This window comes from Rhinolophus sinicus, chromosome 14, assembly GCF_057876585.1.
Source record: "Rhinolophus sinicus isolate RSI-liver-muscle chromosome 14, RSI-T2T, whole genome shotgun sequence".
Taxonomy (NCBI): Eukaryota; Metazoa; Chordata; class Mammalia; order Chiroptera; family Rhinolophidae; genus Rhinolophus; species Rhinolophus sinicus.
The window spans coordinates 174,388,761-174,407,463 of NC_142514.1; the positions used below are offsets into that span (position 1 = coordinate 174,388,761).

The 18,703-nt window shown below is 41.4% G+C and overlaps 1 protein-coding gene across 20 annotated transcripts in view; it reads right to left on the reverse strand.

Moving 5' to 3' along the window:
* The window catches only part of PHF21A (PHD finger protein 21A), a 164,008-nt gene that overhangs the window by 28,224 nt on the left and 117,081 nt on the right, over window positions 1-18,703 (reverse strand). For 12 of the 20 annotated variants that reach the window (XM_074336283.2, XM_088789553.1, XM_088789556.1 and 9 more), the window contains 4 exons: window positions 12,834-13,037; window positions 6,586-6,837; window positions 5,271-5,360; window positions 1,575-1,868 (listed from right to left, as the gene is read on the reverse strand). In XM_074336283.2, coding sequence (XP_074192384.2) covers window positions 1,575-1,868; window positions 5,271-5,360; window positions 6,586-6,837; window positions 12,834-13,037 — 840 coding nt within the window. The remainder of the gene's footprint in view (window positions 1-1,574; window positions 1,869-5,270; window positions 5,361-6,585; window positions 6,838-12,833; window positions 13,038-18,703) is intronic. The other 8 variants (XM_088789554.1, XM_088789558.1, XM_088789552.1 and 5 more) reach the window with 4 other exon arrangements.

The following is an 18,703-nucleotide window of genomic DNA, read 5'->3' on the forward strand; positions in this document are numbered from 1 at the left end:
CTTGAAAAACGTTAGTATGTACATAGTGTGAAAATACATGAAGGAATATAACAAACTGTTAATAGCAACTTTTGGGGGGGTAAGACAATGGGGGCAGTTTACTTTCTTCATTGATTATGGGGGGTACACCTTCTACATTATATATTTCTGCAATGCTTGAATTTTCCTTTTACAATGAATATGTATTATCTTTGTAATCAGAAAAACTAAATGTAAAAATAAGATAAAACTGAAACAATTCCTGTATCCTAAAAATATCATTAGTAAAAAAGAGGTCAAAGAGAAATGATATTCAGCAATCTCCAACAGCGTTTTGAAACGCCATTCTTGGGAACTCAGAGGTTCTCTGAGACCCCGCACAGGACGTGAGGGCAGATGATCGCCAAACATTCCCCGACACAAACGCCTAAGCTTGAGCTACTTTAATATTGAAGTTCTGCTGATAATACGTTTGAAAGCCTGTGGTCTAAAATATGTGTAAGTAATTTATTCCTCGACGTTCCTAACAGCATTTCCTGGGGTTTGAGGAGGCTCCCCAGGAACAGACATGTGTTCTCTCTTGTGTTTCCTGAGCACAAGGGTTTGGTACCCAGCTTCCTATGAAAAGTCTGCTGCGTTTGTGAGCTGCCTGCGTGGAAAGCCGGGTGCTCTGTGCATCGTGTTCCTCTGATCAAGAAGCCCAAGGCAGTAGGAAGCCTTCTCACTCCCCGCCATCTGGCCAGCCTCTCTGACTCATGATCAGCCATCCAGAAGCAGAAGATGCAGGGTCACCAGAGACTACTTTCAGATAAGGCAGAACTCAAGCCTGAGCAATTACAAGTAGGTCAATGACTTTTTAAAGCAACTTTATGCAAGAGGATGCTTTTCTTTGCAAAATTCCTCTTTTTTGTCACTGGTCTTTCTTTAAATAGAATGTGGTGGCTGCCTATAAATCCTTTTTCTTGTTTTTAAAAGTCTTTCTGTCACAGAACCCTTAAGCATTTTTGGAGGTTACCTGTATATTTCTCTAGCCTCATGTTTTTAAAGAGAAAAATCTGATTTTAGAAATATAAATGAAAGGCTTCAACATTTGAGCTAAAATGACTGCATCCTCTAGAGATAAAAGAATGCTTTTTAGAAATTTTAATTTTTTTCATTTAGCTCTTCATTATCTGTAATAAGTAGGGAAAATCTTTGAGATGAAACCCCTTTCCTGCTTTTGTTTATTCTTCCTGACTTGCAGTCATAGCCTCATCTGGACTCTAACTGGGCAGAAACTAACATGGCATTTTCTGTTTATGTCTCATCTATGCTTCCTGACTGAGGATAGCAAAACCCATCCGTGAATTTCTGCTTCATAACCAGCAGGGGGAGCTCACTCACACAGGACTCTGATCCATCCACAAGGATAATGGGAAAGGCAACCCAACTTTCTTCAGTAAGAGCGGCCCTTTTGCATTGTGGCTAAATTAGCACACGATAAGCAACAGGTTATCGACAGTGGTATAAAGAGCCCTTGAGTGGATGTATTTAGAGACAGTCCAGCCTCAATGGCAAGGCTATTGCCCAAAGCAGGTGCACACTCTTGCCTGTACCTGTTTTTCAAGGCTTGGCTTGCTAAGCTGTACAGTTTGAGGTCCAGCGAGTCTGGTCCCTGGAGTGGCTATCACGATGCTGGTGAGCTGGGCCATGGGGAACGTTTTGGCTATAGTTGCAGTCTGCCCATTGACGACACGGACGGGGTGAATGGAATTCTGGGAGGTAGGGAGGGTTGTGGGGGTGAACTTGGTCAGCATGACGGGCCTCTGGATGAGTTGAGGAGCTGCAAGCATGGGAGGAGGTGCTGGGGCAATAGGAATGTTATTCTGGGCCACAGGCTTGGGTCGAACCTATGGGGAAAGAGAGAACAATTATCGTATCACTGAAAGAAACTTCTCAAGTCCTATAAGTGTAAGACATTGCCAGATCTTCTATACTACCTATGTGAAATGCTATTTAGTACAAATATTAACATTCATTTTGGTTTATTAATTCTATAGATCTCAAGATATATAATCTTATAAAAGTCTCAGCAGCTCTTCAGAGTGTCCAAATGCTACCCTAGAACAGTTTTTCTGATTCCAAAGCCAGCTCCCTCTCCTATACCATGCTGCCTCTTTATGTTCAGTTGAAATGTCCACTCCAGAGACTGGGCTCACCCAGAATTTGTGCCCAGATTATGGTGATAATGCCACCAATGGCCTTAATTCACATTCTAAACTTCTTCCTATCCACAGCTGCAGTTCTCTGGCCCTTTAACTTCTCATCTTGGCCACGACCATTCCTTCTTCTTTGTGGGCTTCCTCTTCTTCTGTCCAATCCTAAATGTAAGTAGTTCTCAGGATTTTGTCCTGGAATCCCTGTTCTCCCCAATGTCCTCACTTCTCCCAGGAGCCCTCACCCATCCCACGGCTCAATGATCATCTATGTACTGAAGATAGAAATCCTTGTATCTCAGGAACAGATGCTTCCTGAACTTCAGAATTATATATTCAACTGCCTGTTAGACATCTGTACTTAGAAATCTCACAAGAAGTTCAAAATCAACACGTCTAAAACTCATCAATTTCTTAGTCCCACCCTCTTTTCCTCCTATAATCATCACGGCAGTAAATGGCCTTTACTTGCTCAGTAAACCAGAATCATTCTTGATGCTTCCTACTCCACCTGTACTTCCTAAATCCTTCTCAAATATGTCTACTTTCTGTCCTCGATTTGGCTTACTGAGACGGTGGCAGGAAATGGTGATTAAAAACATGGGGTCAGCCTTGCCTCCATAATTCTACCACTGTTCTACCATGGGGTCAGCCTTGGTAATTCTACCACTTACTAGCTGCGTACCCTCAGGCAACATACCTGATCTCTCTAAGCTAGTACTTTCCAAACTTTCTAAACTGTGACCTTATGGGCAAAATCCTTTCCCTTCGTGCATGAGTTTGACCTTCAACTTAACTCTCCAGCTCTGTTCCCCTGGAAACCTGATAAGGGTAAGAATGCCAACTATGTTACCAGGCAACAATGCTTATGGTAAAAATGACCCCTTATTGCTAAACTGAACCTGAATGGGGAGAATTATAATATAAATACTTGATGGGACACCATGCTTTTGGCTTCCCGAAGTGGAGTGTCTCTTCTAACTGGGCATGTCCACTGCGGGGATCTTAAGTCATACATGTGAAATTGTTATAAGATACCCTGGCTCCTGTGAGGCATATGGCTTCTATCCCACGGTGGCTCTCCCACTGTCCTGATAAAGGTCTCATTTCCCCGCACCTGAGCTATCCCTGGTCAGCTGCAGAGATTGCTCTGTGGGCTACTATAGGGACGCCCACTGAAGAAAATGTCTGATGCTGAGCAAGAGCTGGAAAGCTCTGGTTTCCGTCCCGATCGTTCCAAGTAGACTGGTGCCAAGCGTGGCCCTTGACAATCTTGTGAATGTTTAGCTCAACTTAAGATGACCACGTGGTGGGTGCAGCAGTTACACAGTAGGAAACACATTTCCCACTGTAACCGGTACACACATATAGACAGTATCTCTATAAAATAAAAACTTCACGAAACAATACTTATGTGCTATGTACACTAATATTTCCTATTACATTGTTCATTTGATTATAAAACTTCTGCTTATAATCCACTACACTGATTTCATAGCCTATGAACGGGTCATGACCCACCATTTAAAATGCATGGTCTACACCTTAGATACCTTATCTAAAAAAGAGTAACCCTACTTTCTTAGGGTTGTTGTGAGGATCACACAGCCATGTGAAGGGCCCACGTAGTTTAGTGTCGCACAGCAAGGTTCTCTAAATATCAGCTATTATTACTGCTGATCATCTCCTAACCGTTCTTCCTCCCCACTCTTGACCACATCCCATCTATTCTCCACACAGTGGCAAGAAGGAATTTTCTAAAACAAAAATCTGGTCATGTCAAGTGCTTGTCTGAAAATGCTTTAATGGCTCCCCACTGTTCCTGGGATAATTCCTGTACAGCCTACAAGGTTCCACAGGCTCTGGCCCAGTGGGCTTCTTTCTCTAGCTTTATCTCTTACTCTAGCCTGAGTCAGCCACATAGCTCACTGAGCTCAGCCCCACCAAATCTCCTTTTGTTCCTTAAGCTTACAGGCGTCTCTCCATCCCCGACTTGCGTATATGCTCTGCCTTCTGCCTGGAGCATTTTTATTCTTCTCCCAAAACTTTGACAGGCTAACTTTACTAGGATTTTAGGCCTCAGATAGAATGTCAACTCATGAAGGAAATGTTCTGTCATACTCTTAAGGAGTTAGGTCTCCCTTCTCTGTGTTCTTAGACTGCTGTCTACTTCCCATAATGGCCTGTAATTGCCTGTACATGTGTCTGAAGCTCTCTAAGGACAGGGAACTATCTGTCTCGAAAACTTACATATCCATAGTGTTTAGTGCCTTTTTTGAAACACAAGGATTTTATTACGGATTTATCTGATAAATGATTAAAATCATCTTATCTCATGTTAGCATCACCTATTCCCTTCTCAGAAAGACTTCAGAAATCACTTACAGCCACTGACCACAAAATTCCTTTGTCTTCTGGGGCCTCAGATAGGAATTCCCAGCCCTCCTACCAGGCAAGTCAACTCCCCTCAAAGTCCTGAGGGCAATCCTGCTATTCTGCCATGAGAATGGTGAATTCAGCCCAATTGCTGGAAGAACACTCTCAGGAGAATACGGGAAAGCAGAATTGCTTGGGCCCAGACAGAAAGCTCCCTGAGTAGACCCCTAGTCTAAATCATTATAAGCAAGTCTTTGTGTTTAAGTACGATGCTCAATGCCACCCCTTTCCACAGTAAAACTGAACCGTTTCTACTGGTTAGTTTGGCTGTTATTTCCTTCCCTGCTTTCTTTGGCACATAGTGGGAAAAAAGTGGTATTTACATTTCTTCCCCACTGGCAGGCAGGTTTTGGATAAATTCTTCCAGTAAGTTTAACATTATAAAGTTTAAAATGGTATTATCTTATTTTTTTTTTTTTTTTTTTTTTTTTTTTTTTTAAGTTTAGGAAAATTTCCTTTCCTTACATCCCCCTGCTACTGCCTTTGGTCATTGCTAAGGGACCCTGATGATAAAATAAGCTTCTTCATGGTACAGAAATCAGCAGCTAGAATCTCTAAATGGGATCTGAATGCAGCTGAGATTACAAGTCGTGTAGAAAGGACCCATGAGGATTTTTGTCTCACCCAACCCTTCACTGGGCTTGTCGTTGGTTTACTCACCTGTGGAAGAAAGTTTGGACGTGGAGTGAGTCTAGGAGGAGGGATAAATTGTGGTACTTTGATGGGTTGAGGAGGTGTTGCCTGAACCTGCTAAAAAATGAGAAAGATAAATAAACCAGAGGGGACAGTAATTGTTCAATATCAAAGCTAGGCATTCTTAAAGTATTTTCAGCATCACTATTCTCTGGATCAGACAGTATTTGCTACAAGCTTTCACTATAGAATTAACCATCTGAATTAACACAGCCTCAAGAAACTGTCTTCCTCTCCCACCTGCGTGTTTTACCCCATACAGAGAACCAACCACATTTCTGTTTCCTCACACGCCTAAGGCAGAACACGCAGGCTCAGCAATCGCAGACAATTTCCTTTGACACTCAAGAACACTGGCACTTAATGTATTGTGGAAGTCAAGACTGGATCCAAAGTAAAATCAAACTTGCTGCCTGGCCAAATGGGCTCTTTCCTAATGTAAGAATTTTATCTAATAGTGAATGGCTTTATTCCTTAGAGAATTTTCTAACTCTCAGTATCTGGCTGAGTTATCTGGTTGCTTCTGTAAAGATTCCTGGGGCAATGGTGAAGCTTCACTTTCTTGCTCTTTAGTTTCACTCGTCACTGGTCATCGTTCAAAAGCCACCAAGAGCTCTTAGCTGCCATTTTAGAAACGAACTTTTCAATCACAGTTTGGATTTATTTTCCACAAGCTTCTGAAAACACCAGTTTCTAAATGGTTTATCCTAGAAATCTCATGAACAATTCTGTTCAAGTACTTCTTCAAGGGTACTTTTTTTTTTTTTTTTTTTTTTTTTGCTGATAGACCTTGGGCATGGACACTGTTAATTTCTTAGTTTCTTGAATATTTTTAAAGTGTCCCAACTAACTCCAGTACTTCCTGGGTGCAGTCAACGGATAGTGAACTAAAAGAATTCAGCAGAGAGTTTTTCCAAGTCAGTAATATAACATCAGAAAGTATAAACACTCCAGTTTATCAGGAAGGGCCATGGATAGGAGGGAGAGATATATGAAAGAGTGTGAATGCCTCTGTGAAGGACATTTCTCCTCTCAGTTAAGCCATACTTTGACCTCAGATAATGCACTGAGTGAGCTTTGGTCGTTGGTGTCAGGACACCTCTCCAGTTATTTGAGCAGATGGTAGGAAGGCTGTATTCCCTAGTCAGCCCCAAAGGGGAATTTGGTATGGGAGACTGATGGAGACGGAAAAATCCAGCAGGAGCATCAAATGGATATACTCTCTAAACGCATATCCTGAACCCTCTCATGCGGGCACACATGGTAGCAGCTGCTGGCTTACCAGAGTGACTGTGTTTTTTGCCACAATTTGGACAGCCTCTGCCCCAGGCCCAGTGACCTTACTAGACGTCTGGAGGTTGACTGGTGTGTTCTGCACATCAGTGCCGAGCACAGCCTTCTGACTGTTGATGGCGGTCACCATAGCAATGGTAGGTCTCTGGCCCACAACAGAGGCAGGCATGGTCGCAGTTGCTGCTTTCAAGACGAGAGGTAGTGTCTTTGTGGTAATCATAGAAGCTGTAGTTACAGTCTTCTAGGAGACATGGAGAACAGATATTAGGACACTGAAGTGTGATCCCTCTCAACAATATGCTGCGAAACCCCAGAAACAAACAAAGCAATAATTCTCATTGTCAAGTTTCTCGGTATAACAACATTTCTTTTGTGTACATGGAGCACACCTTTTACTACAGAGAAAGACAATCTCTAGTTTGCCAGGGTTCTTACTTGGCTTCAAATTCACAGTAGTAACTGCAGACTAATATGAGCACAGGGTTTTCAACAGTGAATGGGGTATAAGTTGATAGATACAGAAGATGAGTGTACCTATTTCTTCTGGCTTTTCTAATTCTTTGCTTGCTCTCAATTAATTTAAACTTTGTAGAAGTCGCAAATCAATGAGGCACACACCATCTCTATCCTTAATTGCTACAACCTCATCAATAGGAGGAAAGCCATCATGTAATTCTGATTATCTAACTCCTGTGACACAAAGGCTGAGATAAAAGGAAAGTGTCTTCTATTCTTTTGAGTGTCACCCTAAAGGGGTGGAAGGGAACCTCATATGAGGATTAGCATAAATGCTGCCTCAGAGGCAGTAAATCCCAAATACCAGATAATAAAACCTATTAACCAACCAGTATAGTAAATACCAGCTCTTGATACCAAAGGGATAGGAGTCACTACCTATAATCTTTTCTCTGAAAAACTGCGGCAGAAATGATCAAAGACTCAGTGAAACGTGACAAGGTAGAAACAAACACCTGCCTTTCCAAAAGCCTTATAGATCAGAGGATGAACTGAGGTGAGAGGGCTTGACTGACACTCCATAAGCAGTACTGCAGCGTTGAAGCTGCGTTTTTCTAGACTTTTTATTATAGTAATTAAAGGAGCCAGTCAGAAAACAAGAAAATATAAACAACCTTATTACATGGCACACACATCTATCTATTGCTACTAGTTACTCAAGATACAGACATTTTAGGAACATGAAAATTTATCTGGTCCCACTTGTTGGTTCTGATTTCGATACTACTCCACCTTTTCTTCTTTACACGTGCACTCTCCAATTTGGTAGCTACCAGCCACATCTGGCTATTTAACTTTAAATTAATTAAAACATCAGTTCGTTAGTCACTCTGGCATATTTCGCATGTTGAACAGCCACACGTGGCTAGTGGGTGCCAAACTGGACAGTGGAGATTTCCAACAGCGCAGGAAGCACTATTAGCCAGCATTGCTCTACACCAGTAAAAAGGACTGCACGCTCCTGAAACAGGTCTGGATAAATTCACTTGCGAATCTCTATTTCACTGTCTATGTAAGTACGTGTGTATTAGTTGTCTGGTTCTAGGTAATTCTTTATTTCCATTTTCTGCCTGAAACACGTACACACGTGCACGTATTACCTAATCTTTTACCCTTTTTTCTTTTAACTACATATTTAATGACCTGGGCTCATCAACCCCTCATAGCCTAATCAGCAATCCTTACTCATGCCTGTCAATAAAATCACCCAATCCTTTGTTTCCTCTTCTCTAAGTCAACAACACAGAAGTGGCTTTTTCCTTTGCCACTGCCTCCTCAAATGTAAAATGGGAGTAAAAGGGGAATGCTGATATTATTTTGGGGGGTACAGGCCATCTACTATCTATCAGTGATAAAACAAAAACAAAGCTACATGCTATTTATCATTAAAAATGTTGCATTAGTGTAGCAGCATGAACTGACTTTACAGTACCAAACAGCTATTTGTAATACGAGTTTTTAACCCAGTGTGATATTACTAATAACGCTAGCTTTCCATTTAAAACATTTAAATACAAAGACCATTTGACATGGTAAGCAAGTCACACGAGATAGCATTCAATCCTGGTGCCCCCACAGGTTGTGGAAGTAAAGCTCTAACTAGCAGGACCCACTGAGGTAGATTTTAAAAACAGATATGCACATTGTGCTGCTTTAACAGAGGTCAGTGTACTTTTGTTGGAAACGTCCTTGGTTGAGGTAAATCGTTATCAATAGTTTGAACAACCCTAAAGTGTGTACTCTAAAAAAGTGAGTAAAACCTCAAACTCACCTGAATTATTTACTTACCATTAACTGCAACACTTAAAAAACAGAAGCCTAACAAGCTTGTCCACATCTTAGGTTAGCATTTTTACTCTGCTTTATACATATTTAGTTGTAGCTAATTTCACTGCATGTATTCTAGCATTTATTTATATACGTCTCTTTGTATATACAGGCACCTCGTGCTATATGCATCAAGGGAAACTTTTTGAAAAATACATTTATTAACTACTTATTGGTACCAGGTTATTGACATAAGTATTGCTTGGATCTTTACTCCAGGTCTATTCTAGTCTAAGTATTAGGAAGATAAACCAAGCTCTTGGAGTGTTAGAGTTTAGATGACAAAGAGAATCTAGAATTTTGAAATCCAAAACTGATGAAAACTTTTGAACTGTTCTGGCAGGAGGAAGAGAAGACAGAGAGGAAAGGTGTCCGACAACAAAGAAAATCGTTTTTATGGAAGCTGTGATTAGTTCTCGGCTGGCTGACGCCGTCCAAGTATGAGCACCTCTGAGAGAAGAGAGCAGTTTCCCAACAGCTTCACGAAGGGGTTAATGTCAAAAAAACCCAAACTGCATGAACTAGAAGTTAACGCAGAAATACATGGCACGAAGCACTAACGGCAAAATCCTTTTTATTTATTATTTTTGCTAAGTTACTGTTGTTGGATACCTACAAATACGAGGTATTGCTTTAAAACAGATAGACTCTAACGTACAAACCAGAACTTAGAAGGATTATTACTATGGACTCTAATTAACTTCCACGTGTATTTTAGACTGTTTAATGTTGAACAGAAGGTCACTGTTGTACACTCAAACAACTACAAACAGACCCCTGCCTGTTTGTCTATAAGGGTTTATTTTCTGTTTGCTTTTATTAACTGCATGCATCTTTACATTTGTATTACATCATTAAAACTGACAGCGCTGTGAATATAAGCTGAAGGGTACGCCTGCATTCAAGTGTTCTATTCTTTCAGTTTTTTTTCCTGTAGACTGAAAAAATTTCAAAATATACAAACGAGCATGAGTTGGAGTTAAACTAAATAAAGGGAGCTGCCCCCCCCAACCCTCCACAACTTGGTACGCGCTAATCACCGACTCTGATCCAACAGCTTTCTCCTCCTAGCATCTCTTCCCTGCCCACCTTGATTGCGACTTAGCCGTTATTGCCTTTTTGACCTGAGAAATTTAATATGTGCCATATACAACTTCCCATTTGTCCTTGGCCCCATGAAGCTTTAGTGACTCCCTACGACTGCCAAGAACCCCCAAATTTTGTCACGCCTTGGGGGCTTCCCCAAATGAGCCTCTTCCTGCCTTTCTGGCTTTCTCTCTCACAGCCTCACTTCCTGGAATCCGCACTCCTTGCCACATCAGTCTCCTTGCTAGGCCCAGGGCAGGCATCCACTCTTGTGACTCCACACTTTTGTTCACACTGTTCTCTGCATCTGTGAAACTCTTCCCCCTCTGCTCACCACGGAAATCTCACCTATCTGTTAAGGCCATGCTCAAATGCCACCTTCCTTATGAAGTACTGTCTGATCCCTCCAGTCAAAATTACTCTGTCCTCTGGTATGTTCACAGTTCTTCAATGGTCCTTTCATTTTGTTCTTGTTAGTTGCTTATGTCTTCCTCTCCTTCTCTAAATGTTTTAAATTCTTGAAGACAGAAATTCTGTCTTATTTGGGAATCTATCCTCTCTACATGGCCTAGCATGGTGCTTACAAACATTTACAGAATGAGTGAAAATAATTACCATAGTATACCAGATGCCAGGCAGGGACCATTGCTACCTCTTTATACACCAGAAGCTAATCCACAGAGAGTGCCCAATAAATACCGATTGGTAGTTTACTGTTAAAAACAAAACCCCAGAACTTAGGGGATCTTTGGGCTTTTAACATGAAACATTTGCATTAAACAAAACAAAATAAAACAAGCTTAACTAAATCAATTAAATGTATCAGGTGGGCTACCAGATGGAGAGGTGCCACACGACACTCTTTTGGGGATAGCCATAGGCCCCTCACTGCCACCATCCCAAAACAGCATATAACTCTGATGACGAGGAAGGGAATAACTATTCTGTAAGTATTTCCTCTGATTTGTGTGACATGGAATGTTACATGAACAGAAACGTGCCCTGGGTTAAGAGAGAAAACGCCTACATACAGGAAACGATGAAGTCTACACACTCCTTCCATGTAAACATGTTCTGATCAAACTGTACTGTGCAAAGAGAACAACCTGATCCAACTCTGTTTAGAACTCTACCAAAGTAATCTGGTGAGCAATCTTTCAGAAGAAAGACAAGTCCTGGTTAGGAGGTTTTAAAAGTCCGTTTGAACACCTGATTTTCAAATGGCCTTGGGAGGATATTAGGGTAAAAATTATGTAGACGGCTCTAGCTATCTAATGTACAACTGGGATTCTTCTTTTTCCTTCTGTGGCACTTATATAATGTTGACATTTCTTTCCTTTTTGTGTTGTATGGCAGTACAGAGGAGCAGTGAATGGACAGATTTTTCAGCCAGAACCTCTGGGTTCACATCTTGGCTCCACCACATACTACCCATATGATTTCAGGTAATTACTTGATCTCTCTGTGCCTTAGTTTTCTTTTCTAAAAAAACAGAGATGACGATGACGACGACGACGATGATGATGATAAGACCATCGCCTTCCTTATTAGGGTTGGAGTTAGGATTGTGTGAACGATACATGTAAAGCACTTAGGAGAGCATCAGCATATAGTAACCTCTATTAAATCTTAACTAGCTTTAGAATTTTTATAAGGAATTCATTCTTCGCTTGCACAACGTTGCACAAGTATGTGAGCCAGCCCAATGTCTATAAACAGTGAAGAACCTGTAAACCACAATCTCTCTTTATACAGATAAAGATATAGTGAAGATTTGGTCTTGGTGGGCGAGAGAGATCCACACTTTGGCTCAGTTGGTCAGAGCGCGAGCTCTTAACAACTAGGTTGCCAGTTCAATTCCTGCATGGGATGGTGGGCTGTGCCCCTTGCAACTAAGACTGAAAACGGCGACTGGACTTGGAGCAGAGCTGCGCCCTCCACAACTAGATTGAAAGACAACGACTTGGAGCTGATGGGCCCTGGAGAAACACACTGTTCCCAAATATTCCCCAATAAAAAATTTAAAAAAGAAAGAAAGAATCACTGCTCTATTGTCTCATTTTTAAAAGGTATGTCCATGTTACATCTAAGTGTGTGGAGATCAAGCTTGAATCATTTTCTTAACCAAATGATATTCCCACATATGTCCTGTTTGTATCTCTTGACCGCCTTACTAGCCTTACATTATAATGCTAGTTTAAATGGCCACTGCAGTGAAATCATTTGCACAGCTATACAAAGTCAGAGTTATTAAGCTTCTACTCCTTAGTCCTAGTTTAGACCTGTAGCTTCCGCTTCAGATTTCCTTCATTGTATTAGAACAGATTCATATTCTCTTGAATACTGACCAAGACATGAATATTTTGTTTCTATGAATAATAAAAATATATTACCGTTCTAAATGCCTCTTTCTACCTGGCCCCAGGGGACTGATCCTGGAATATCTCCACGCCTAATTGCTAAGAATTCCAGGAAAACAATTCCAGAGGCAGTCAAGTCACCCAGATTTTTAGAACAAGTACAAATAAATACTTCCAGACATTCAAAATAAGGTTTTACTTCTGTTCTAATACAGAGAAGGGATTTTCCTTTGCCACCGACTATCTCCTTCTTTGGACAAGTGGGAAATCATTTAACTTTTGCTTCTTAGTAATGTTATTTCCTTCTGACAATGAATTTCAAGTGATTCTTATCCCACTTAGAATATGAAAAAGTAAACAAAGGAACTTTTGTTTAGTACTTGTTGAGCTTAACGTAAGTGGAAGCAGGATCCGGTTCTACACACCCGATCTCCTTGCACACTTTTACCTGTGAAGCGGTCAGACTGGGCGAGGGTGCAGCCGACTGGGCGTGGTGGTGGTGGTACTGCTGTTGCGGCTGCAGCTGCTGTAGTGGTTGCTGCTGTGCTGTCTGTAGTTTGTTTTCAGATTGTGGCAATGGCTGTATTTGGAACTTGTCTGGTTGTTCTTGCTTTACTATCAGGTTCTTCCGTAGCTGTTCAACGACTCTTTTCTGCCAAGTGAAGAAAAGAAGAAATAAAATCTACCAGAATCCTGTTGTCGGCTATATAGAAACAGGCAGCAATTATATGCCTCTGCCATCTTTAATGAAGAACTTGTTACATCTAAAATGTATGGATTCGACAAATGAAGAGAAACCCAAGGCGTAAGAAACGTTCTATGTATAAAGCGAAACTGAGGCACACAGATGAGAAGAAAAGCTAATGGAGGTCACACAGTAGAGCTCAGATTTCTTGACTATCATCAGCTTAGCGTGCTAGGCCGGAAGGGCAGTACAGCGTAGCAGTGGACACAGCTCTGGAGACTGACGGCCTCAATTCAAATTTCAGTTTTGCTACTTCCCAGCTCTACGATGATGTTCAAGTTACTTAACCTACCTATGGCGCAATTTCCTGTTCTGCAAAACGAGGCGACTGATAACCTCCTTAGCTTCATACAAGTGCCAAGCAAGCTGCTGTATGGAAAGTACTCAGCACTGTGAGGGGCACATTGATGGTCACTTTTCTTGTTGCATCTGACAACAGAGATACCAGCCATACTAATTTTTATTAACAAATATGGTATCTGTCCCAGATTCAAACATCAAACAGACTTTTACACAAAGAAATCTTGATCTCAGAAATATGCCATATAAACAATAGTCGTTCTAAATTACTGAAATGTTTTCACTCATCACCAGGACATCTTTGCTGGGCTGGGATCTGTAGGAACGCACACATCTGTTTAGGCAGAGGAGGGATTTAGTTATATTACATGGGATGAGCGTTTTAAAATTAAGGTTTCTTGAATTTTCCAGACCTCGTTCAAATCCAAGAAAAACGTGTACTTGGATACTTTCATTACTGCAATAATAATACATTCCAACAGAATGTAAGCTCCGTAAGGGCCGGACTTGTTTTGTTCACAACTGTACTCTGCGCCTAAGTCAATGTCCTCATTCTCTTCACATGATGTGTAAAGTGATGGGACCGAAGACCGCAAATGGCTCAGAGAATGTATAATAACCACTCGGGGCCAGACTTGGGCTCTGACCCTCCTCCCTAAGGGCTGGAAGAAAGTATAAGCGGCACTCACTCCTCCCACACACTTTCAAGTGAGCTCGCCAGCTGAGCTTTGTTATTTCTGATAAAAATAGCCCGCGATTTTCTAATACAGATTATGAATGGAGAAAAAGATGTGCATGATGATCTTTCAATAAAGAGTTAAGTGAAATCAAAGGGCCAGGTCGATTTTCAAATTCCTGCTGATGATTCTAACCAACTTCACTGTACATATTCTCTAAAGAATCCAAACCTGTAGGTTACCTGCTTAACATATTTGAACCTGAAAATATTTACAAAATGGGTTTTTAAAAACTTTTAGTCAGTACAAAATATATTCTTGAGAGATTTTTAAATATTTTTACTATTGATTCCATTTAGGCAATGAAAATATCACATAAAAGCCAGTTTTTGGGGAAAAAAGTCTGCTATACTTTAGTCTGCTAACACTTCCTCTTTCAGTAGTTAACTGAGAGAAAAAAAGGATGCAGAGTCTAATGTCTTTGGAAACCATCTGCAGAATAATAAAAATGTAAATTAATAAAAATATCAAATGCTTACAAAAATTAACTTTCAAGTCTTCAAAATCCTATTTCTTAAGTATAAATGGCAGAGTAATTGAACTGATATGGTTCAGGAGAAGGGAAACTAATAGCGGTGGTACAACGGAGCATTCTGAGTATCACAGGTGGGTTTTATTGCTTGGAAACTGCCAGAACATTTAGACATTTAACAATTAAGTATTTAGAGTTGCTTTCAGCCCCCCCCCCATCTTGATCGGCATTAATCAAACACATTAACAAACAAGCAAAAGTATAACATAGCAGTCAGAAAAAGGGACTCCAAGAATCTTTACAAAAGAAAAAAACTCAGCTCAAATCAGGAGGAGAGAAACCAGGAGGAAATAATACAACATAAATGTGACACCTGCCAAAAAATAAACTTTGAACAAAAACAGCACAGGAAACGAAATAATTACTATACCAGGCACAAAGTGAAAGGGTATTTTTCTCCTCTACAGCCATCCTTAGGAAATAACAGTGTGCTCTCCTACTTAGTGCCTAACTGGGGTAAACTACTGCATACAATCAAGACACAAAGCCCAGAACCCACTCCCAGCGTGATGTGCAACAGAAGGGAACAGTAGGGGAGCGAATGAGAAAGGGATGCAGGCTAGAGTACTCTGCAGCCTTATGGCTGGAGCAGGTGACGACCAATCAGAACCAGAATCTGGAAAGTGGGAGTCAGTGAGTCACATTGCATTCACAACTGTTCCTTCCCCAGGGCCTGAAAACAAAGCTTGTGGAACCTGAGGGGGGAGGGAGGTTCAAAATATTTGCAAACTTCCATTAGTCCTTGAGAGGAGGGAAAAAAAAAAGGGAAAAGAAGAGAGAGCTGTGCAGATTGGACCCGGGTCAGATCATAAGAGCCGGGTAGTTTTCTTTAGAAGCAGGGTCTGGTATATTTCAGAGCACTGCTCAGAAATGCATTGCCCCTGCAATCCTTGCAGTGTTTATGAGAAGATTAGAAGAATTCCAAGCATGTAGTTGTGCACTGCGCATGTCTGTGAAATTCTTTTTGAAGAAATCAAGGTTTGGGGGAAGCACTGATGCCTTCTGTAACTTAAATATTTATCACTGCATTTTGACACCCAACGATCTGAAGTTAGGTGAACTCTGCAGATGCCCTGCACATTCTTTTAAGGACTGGCGAATGAAGGAGAGTTGTTGAGTGTATTTGTTGGCTGTTCTAAGTCCCACAATCCACTCTTGTTCTAGTTCAGTCTTGGCAAAAGTCACACGAACTCCAGCAGGATCCTGGTCTGGGTCAGTACTAGTTCTGGGTGGCAGTGAGAGAACACAGCTGTAATATTTCGTAAATCTCAGCTGTGTGGTATCCTCCGAGCAAAGCTGTTACATATCCTCCCGTCTCCACAGAAAGTGAGCATAATGCTTTTATTAGATTGGTGCAAAAGTAATTGCTGTCTTTGCAATTATTTTTAATCTTTTAAACTACAATTATTTTGCACCAACTTAATGCTATTGTGTGTTTTAAACAAAGAAATCAACTTCTGCTGGTCATTAATGAAGGTTATGTTGACACAAACATTTTGATATTTTCAATGTCATCACATATAAAGGAGCCCTTTAAATGTAGCTAATTATCATGGAACGTTATCCTGAAGCTTTGCCATCCGTCATTCACTAATATGTTAATGAGAATTAAAAGGGGGGAAAAATGAAGAAAATGAAAGAGAAAAACTGGAAAGAATGAAGGCCGAAGGGAGAAAAGTTAATAACTTATCACTTTCTATCCTTAATATATTTTTCTATAGACAACAGGCCAACGTGCCAGGTGTCCAGAATGGCTAGTACCGCCCTCTTCGATCCATCTGTCAAGAACTCCATAAACCCAGCATGATTCCAGGCCTCAGATTCCCGTGACAGTCACATCACTAGGTTTCATCAGGGCTTGTCCAGGCAGAAGAGTTCACAGAGCCTCTGACACTTCAAGTCAGTTTCTGAGACAGGTAGTCATGGTGATCAATATTGTGACATTCAGTGATATTATCAACACGTATACACGACAGCAAGATAGAGCCCAAAGAGCCTGGTGGCTCAGGTGGTTAGAGCGCCGAGCTCCTAATGCCGAGGTCACCGGTTCGATTCCTACATGGGCCAGTGAGCTGCGTCCTCTACAGCTAAGATTGTGAACAACAGCTCTCCCTGGGGCTGGGCTGCCGTGAACTGCTATGTGATGCTGTGGGCTGCCGTGCTCTGTGAGGACTGGCGACCGACTGCCTCAGCCGGGGGGAGCGCAAGGCTCCTAATACCAGCATGAGCCAGGCAGCTGTGTCCTACAACTAGACTGAGAAACAACGGCTTGAACCGGGGTGGGGGCGGGGGGAGGCGGAAGAAAGGAGAGGGGGAAGATAGAGCCTAAAGAAAAATACAGGGCTGGCCAGTGGCTCAGGCGGTTAGAGCTCCGTGCTCCTAACTCCTAAGGCTGCCGGTTCGATTCCCACATGGGCCAGTGGGCTCTCAACCACAAGGTTGCCAGTTCAATTCCTCGAGTCCCGCAAGGGATGGTGGGCTCTGCCCCCTGCAACTAAGATTGAACATGGCACCTTGAGCTGAGCTGCTGCTGAGCTCCGGGATGGCTCAGTTGGTTGGAGTGCGGGCTCTCAACCACAAGGTTGCCAGTTCGACTCCCACAAGGGATGGTGGGCTGTGCCCCCTGCAACTAGTAACGGGAACTGGACCTGGAGCTGAGCTGCGCCCTCCACAACTAAGATTGAAAGGACAACAACTTGACTTGGAGAAAAGTCCTGAAAGTGCACACTGTTCCCCAATAAAGTCCTGTTCCTCTTCCCCAATAAAATCTTAAAAAAAAAAAAAAAATTGGATATTTAGCACCAGCTTTATGCTGTTGGCAAAATTGCTAATGTTTAAAACAAAAGAAAAAGAAAAATACAGAAGTTTATAGGTCCAATTCAACAGAAAATCAGGTTCTTTTTCTCCTAAGTCAATCACTCCAAGGTCCGTCCATGGCTTTGGTCAACACAGAATAAAGATGGAGAGTTGGAAGGACAGCCCCCACCCCTCCAACCAAGCCACCTGTTTATTTCTATCAAACTCTCACATCCATTTTAGAAAGCTTCTCTCTAAAGCAATTCCAGGCATAAGGCCCTGCCCTCCTATTTGTCGGGGCTTCAAGTCTCTGCTATACTGTTGGTGCTACAGTCACTCAACTTGTTTGTGTTCTAGTCGGCATTATCTGTTTTATATCAATCATGAGAGGGTCACACCCACTCAGACTTACACAGTGTTGCCCTAAAAATTTATCTCATTTTTCCTCCATGAATCAACCATCTAATCTGAAAATATAACCTTCACCCTTCATACCAGAGGCAGATAAGAGACAAAGCTTTTCACAAATCGAGAAAGTCAAGAACAAATCTTACCCATCTTCATACCTAAAGATGGTATGAAAAAATTTTCCAGGTCTTCAGACTCACCAATTACTCAAATGAAATCAGAGAAATCAAAACTTTTGTGGGTAGAAAAACTAACATGGAGAAATTTACATTCGCTGATGAAGTCACAATTTATAATACTTAAGAAGAAATAAAAACTTTCTATTATCTAACTGAAATTCAATCACTGCATTTATAAGTAACACCAATATTCATCGCTGAAGAGGCAGGAAGGAGATATGATGACAGTCTTCAGAATTCTGCCACATAATTATCCTCTAACGAATAGGGTTTGAGTGACTGGCGTAACAATGACAAAAATTACAATCCAAAGTAAAAGGTATGTGTTATTAAATTAAGTGACGATTCCACCACTTTATGAACTAAGACACAGGGAAAAGAAGCAATAAACTCAAAATAAGCTCCTTCTTAATGCAATAAGTGGAACTCAATGGGAGGAGCTGCACTGAAGTTATTAGAGGGAATGTTCCAGGGGAGACACGAAGGACGGAATCCTGACAGAAGAGGAAAAGGAGGAATATTGGTGGCAGCAGCTAAAAATATAGACTTAGCTAAAAATAATTGTGCGTTACTCATTTTATAAGGCACTAGGTTTCCCCCAAACTGTCCAATATTCAGTTT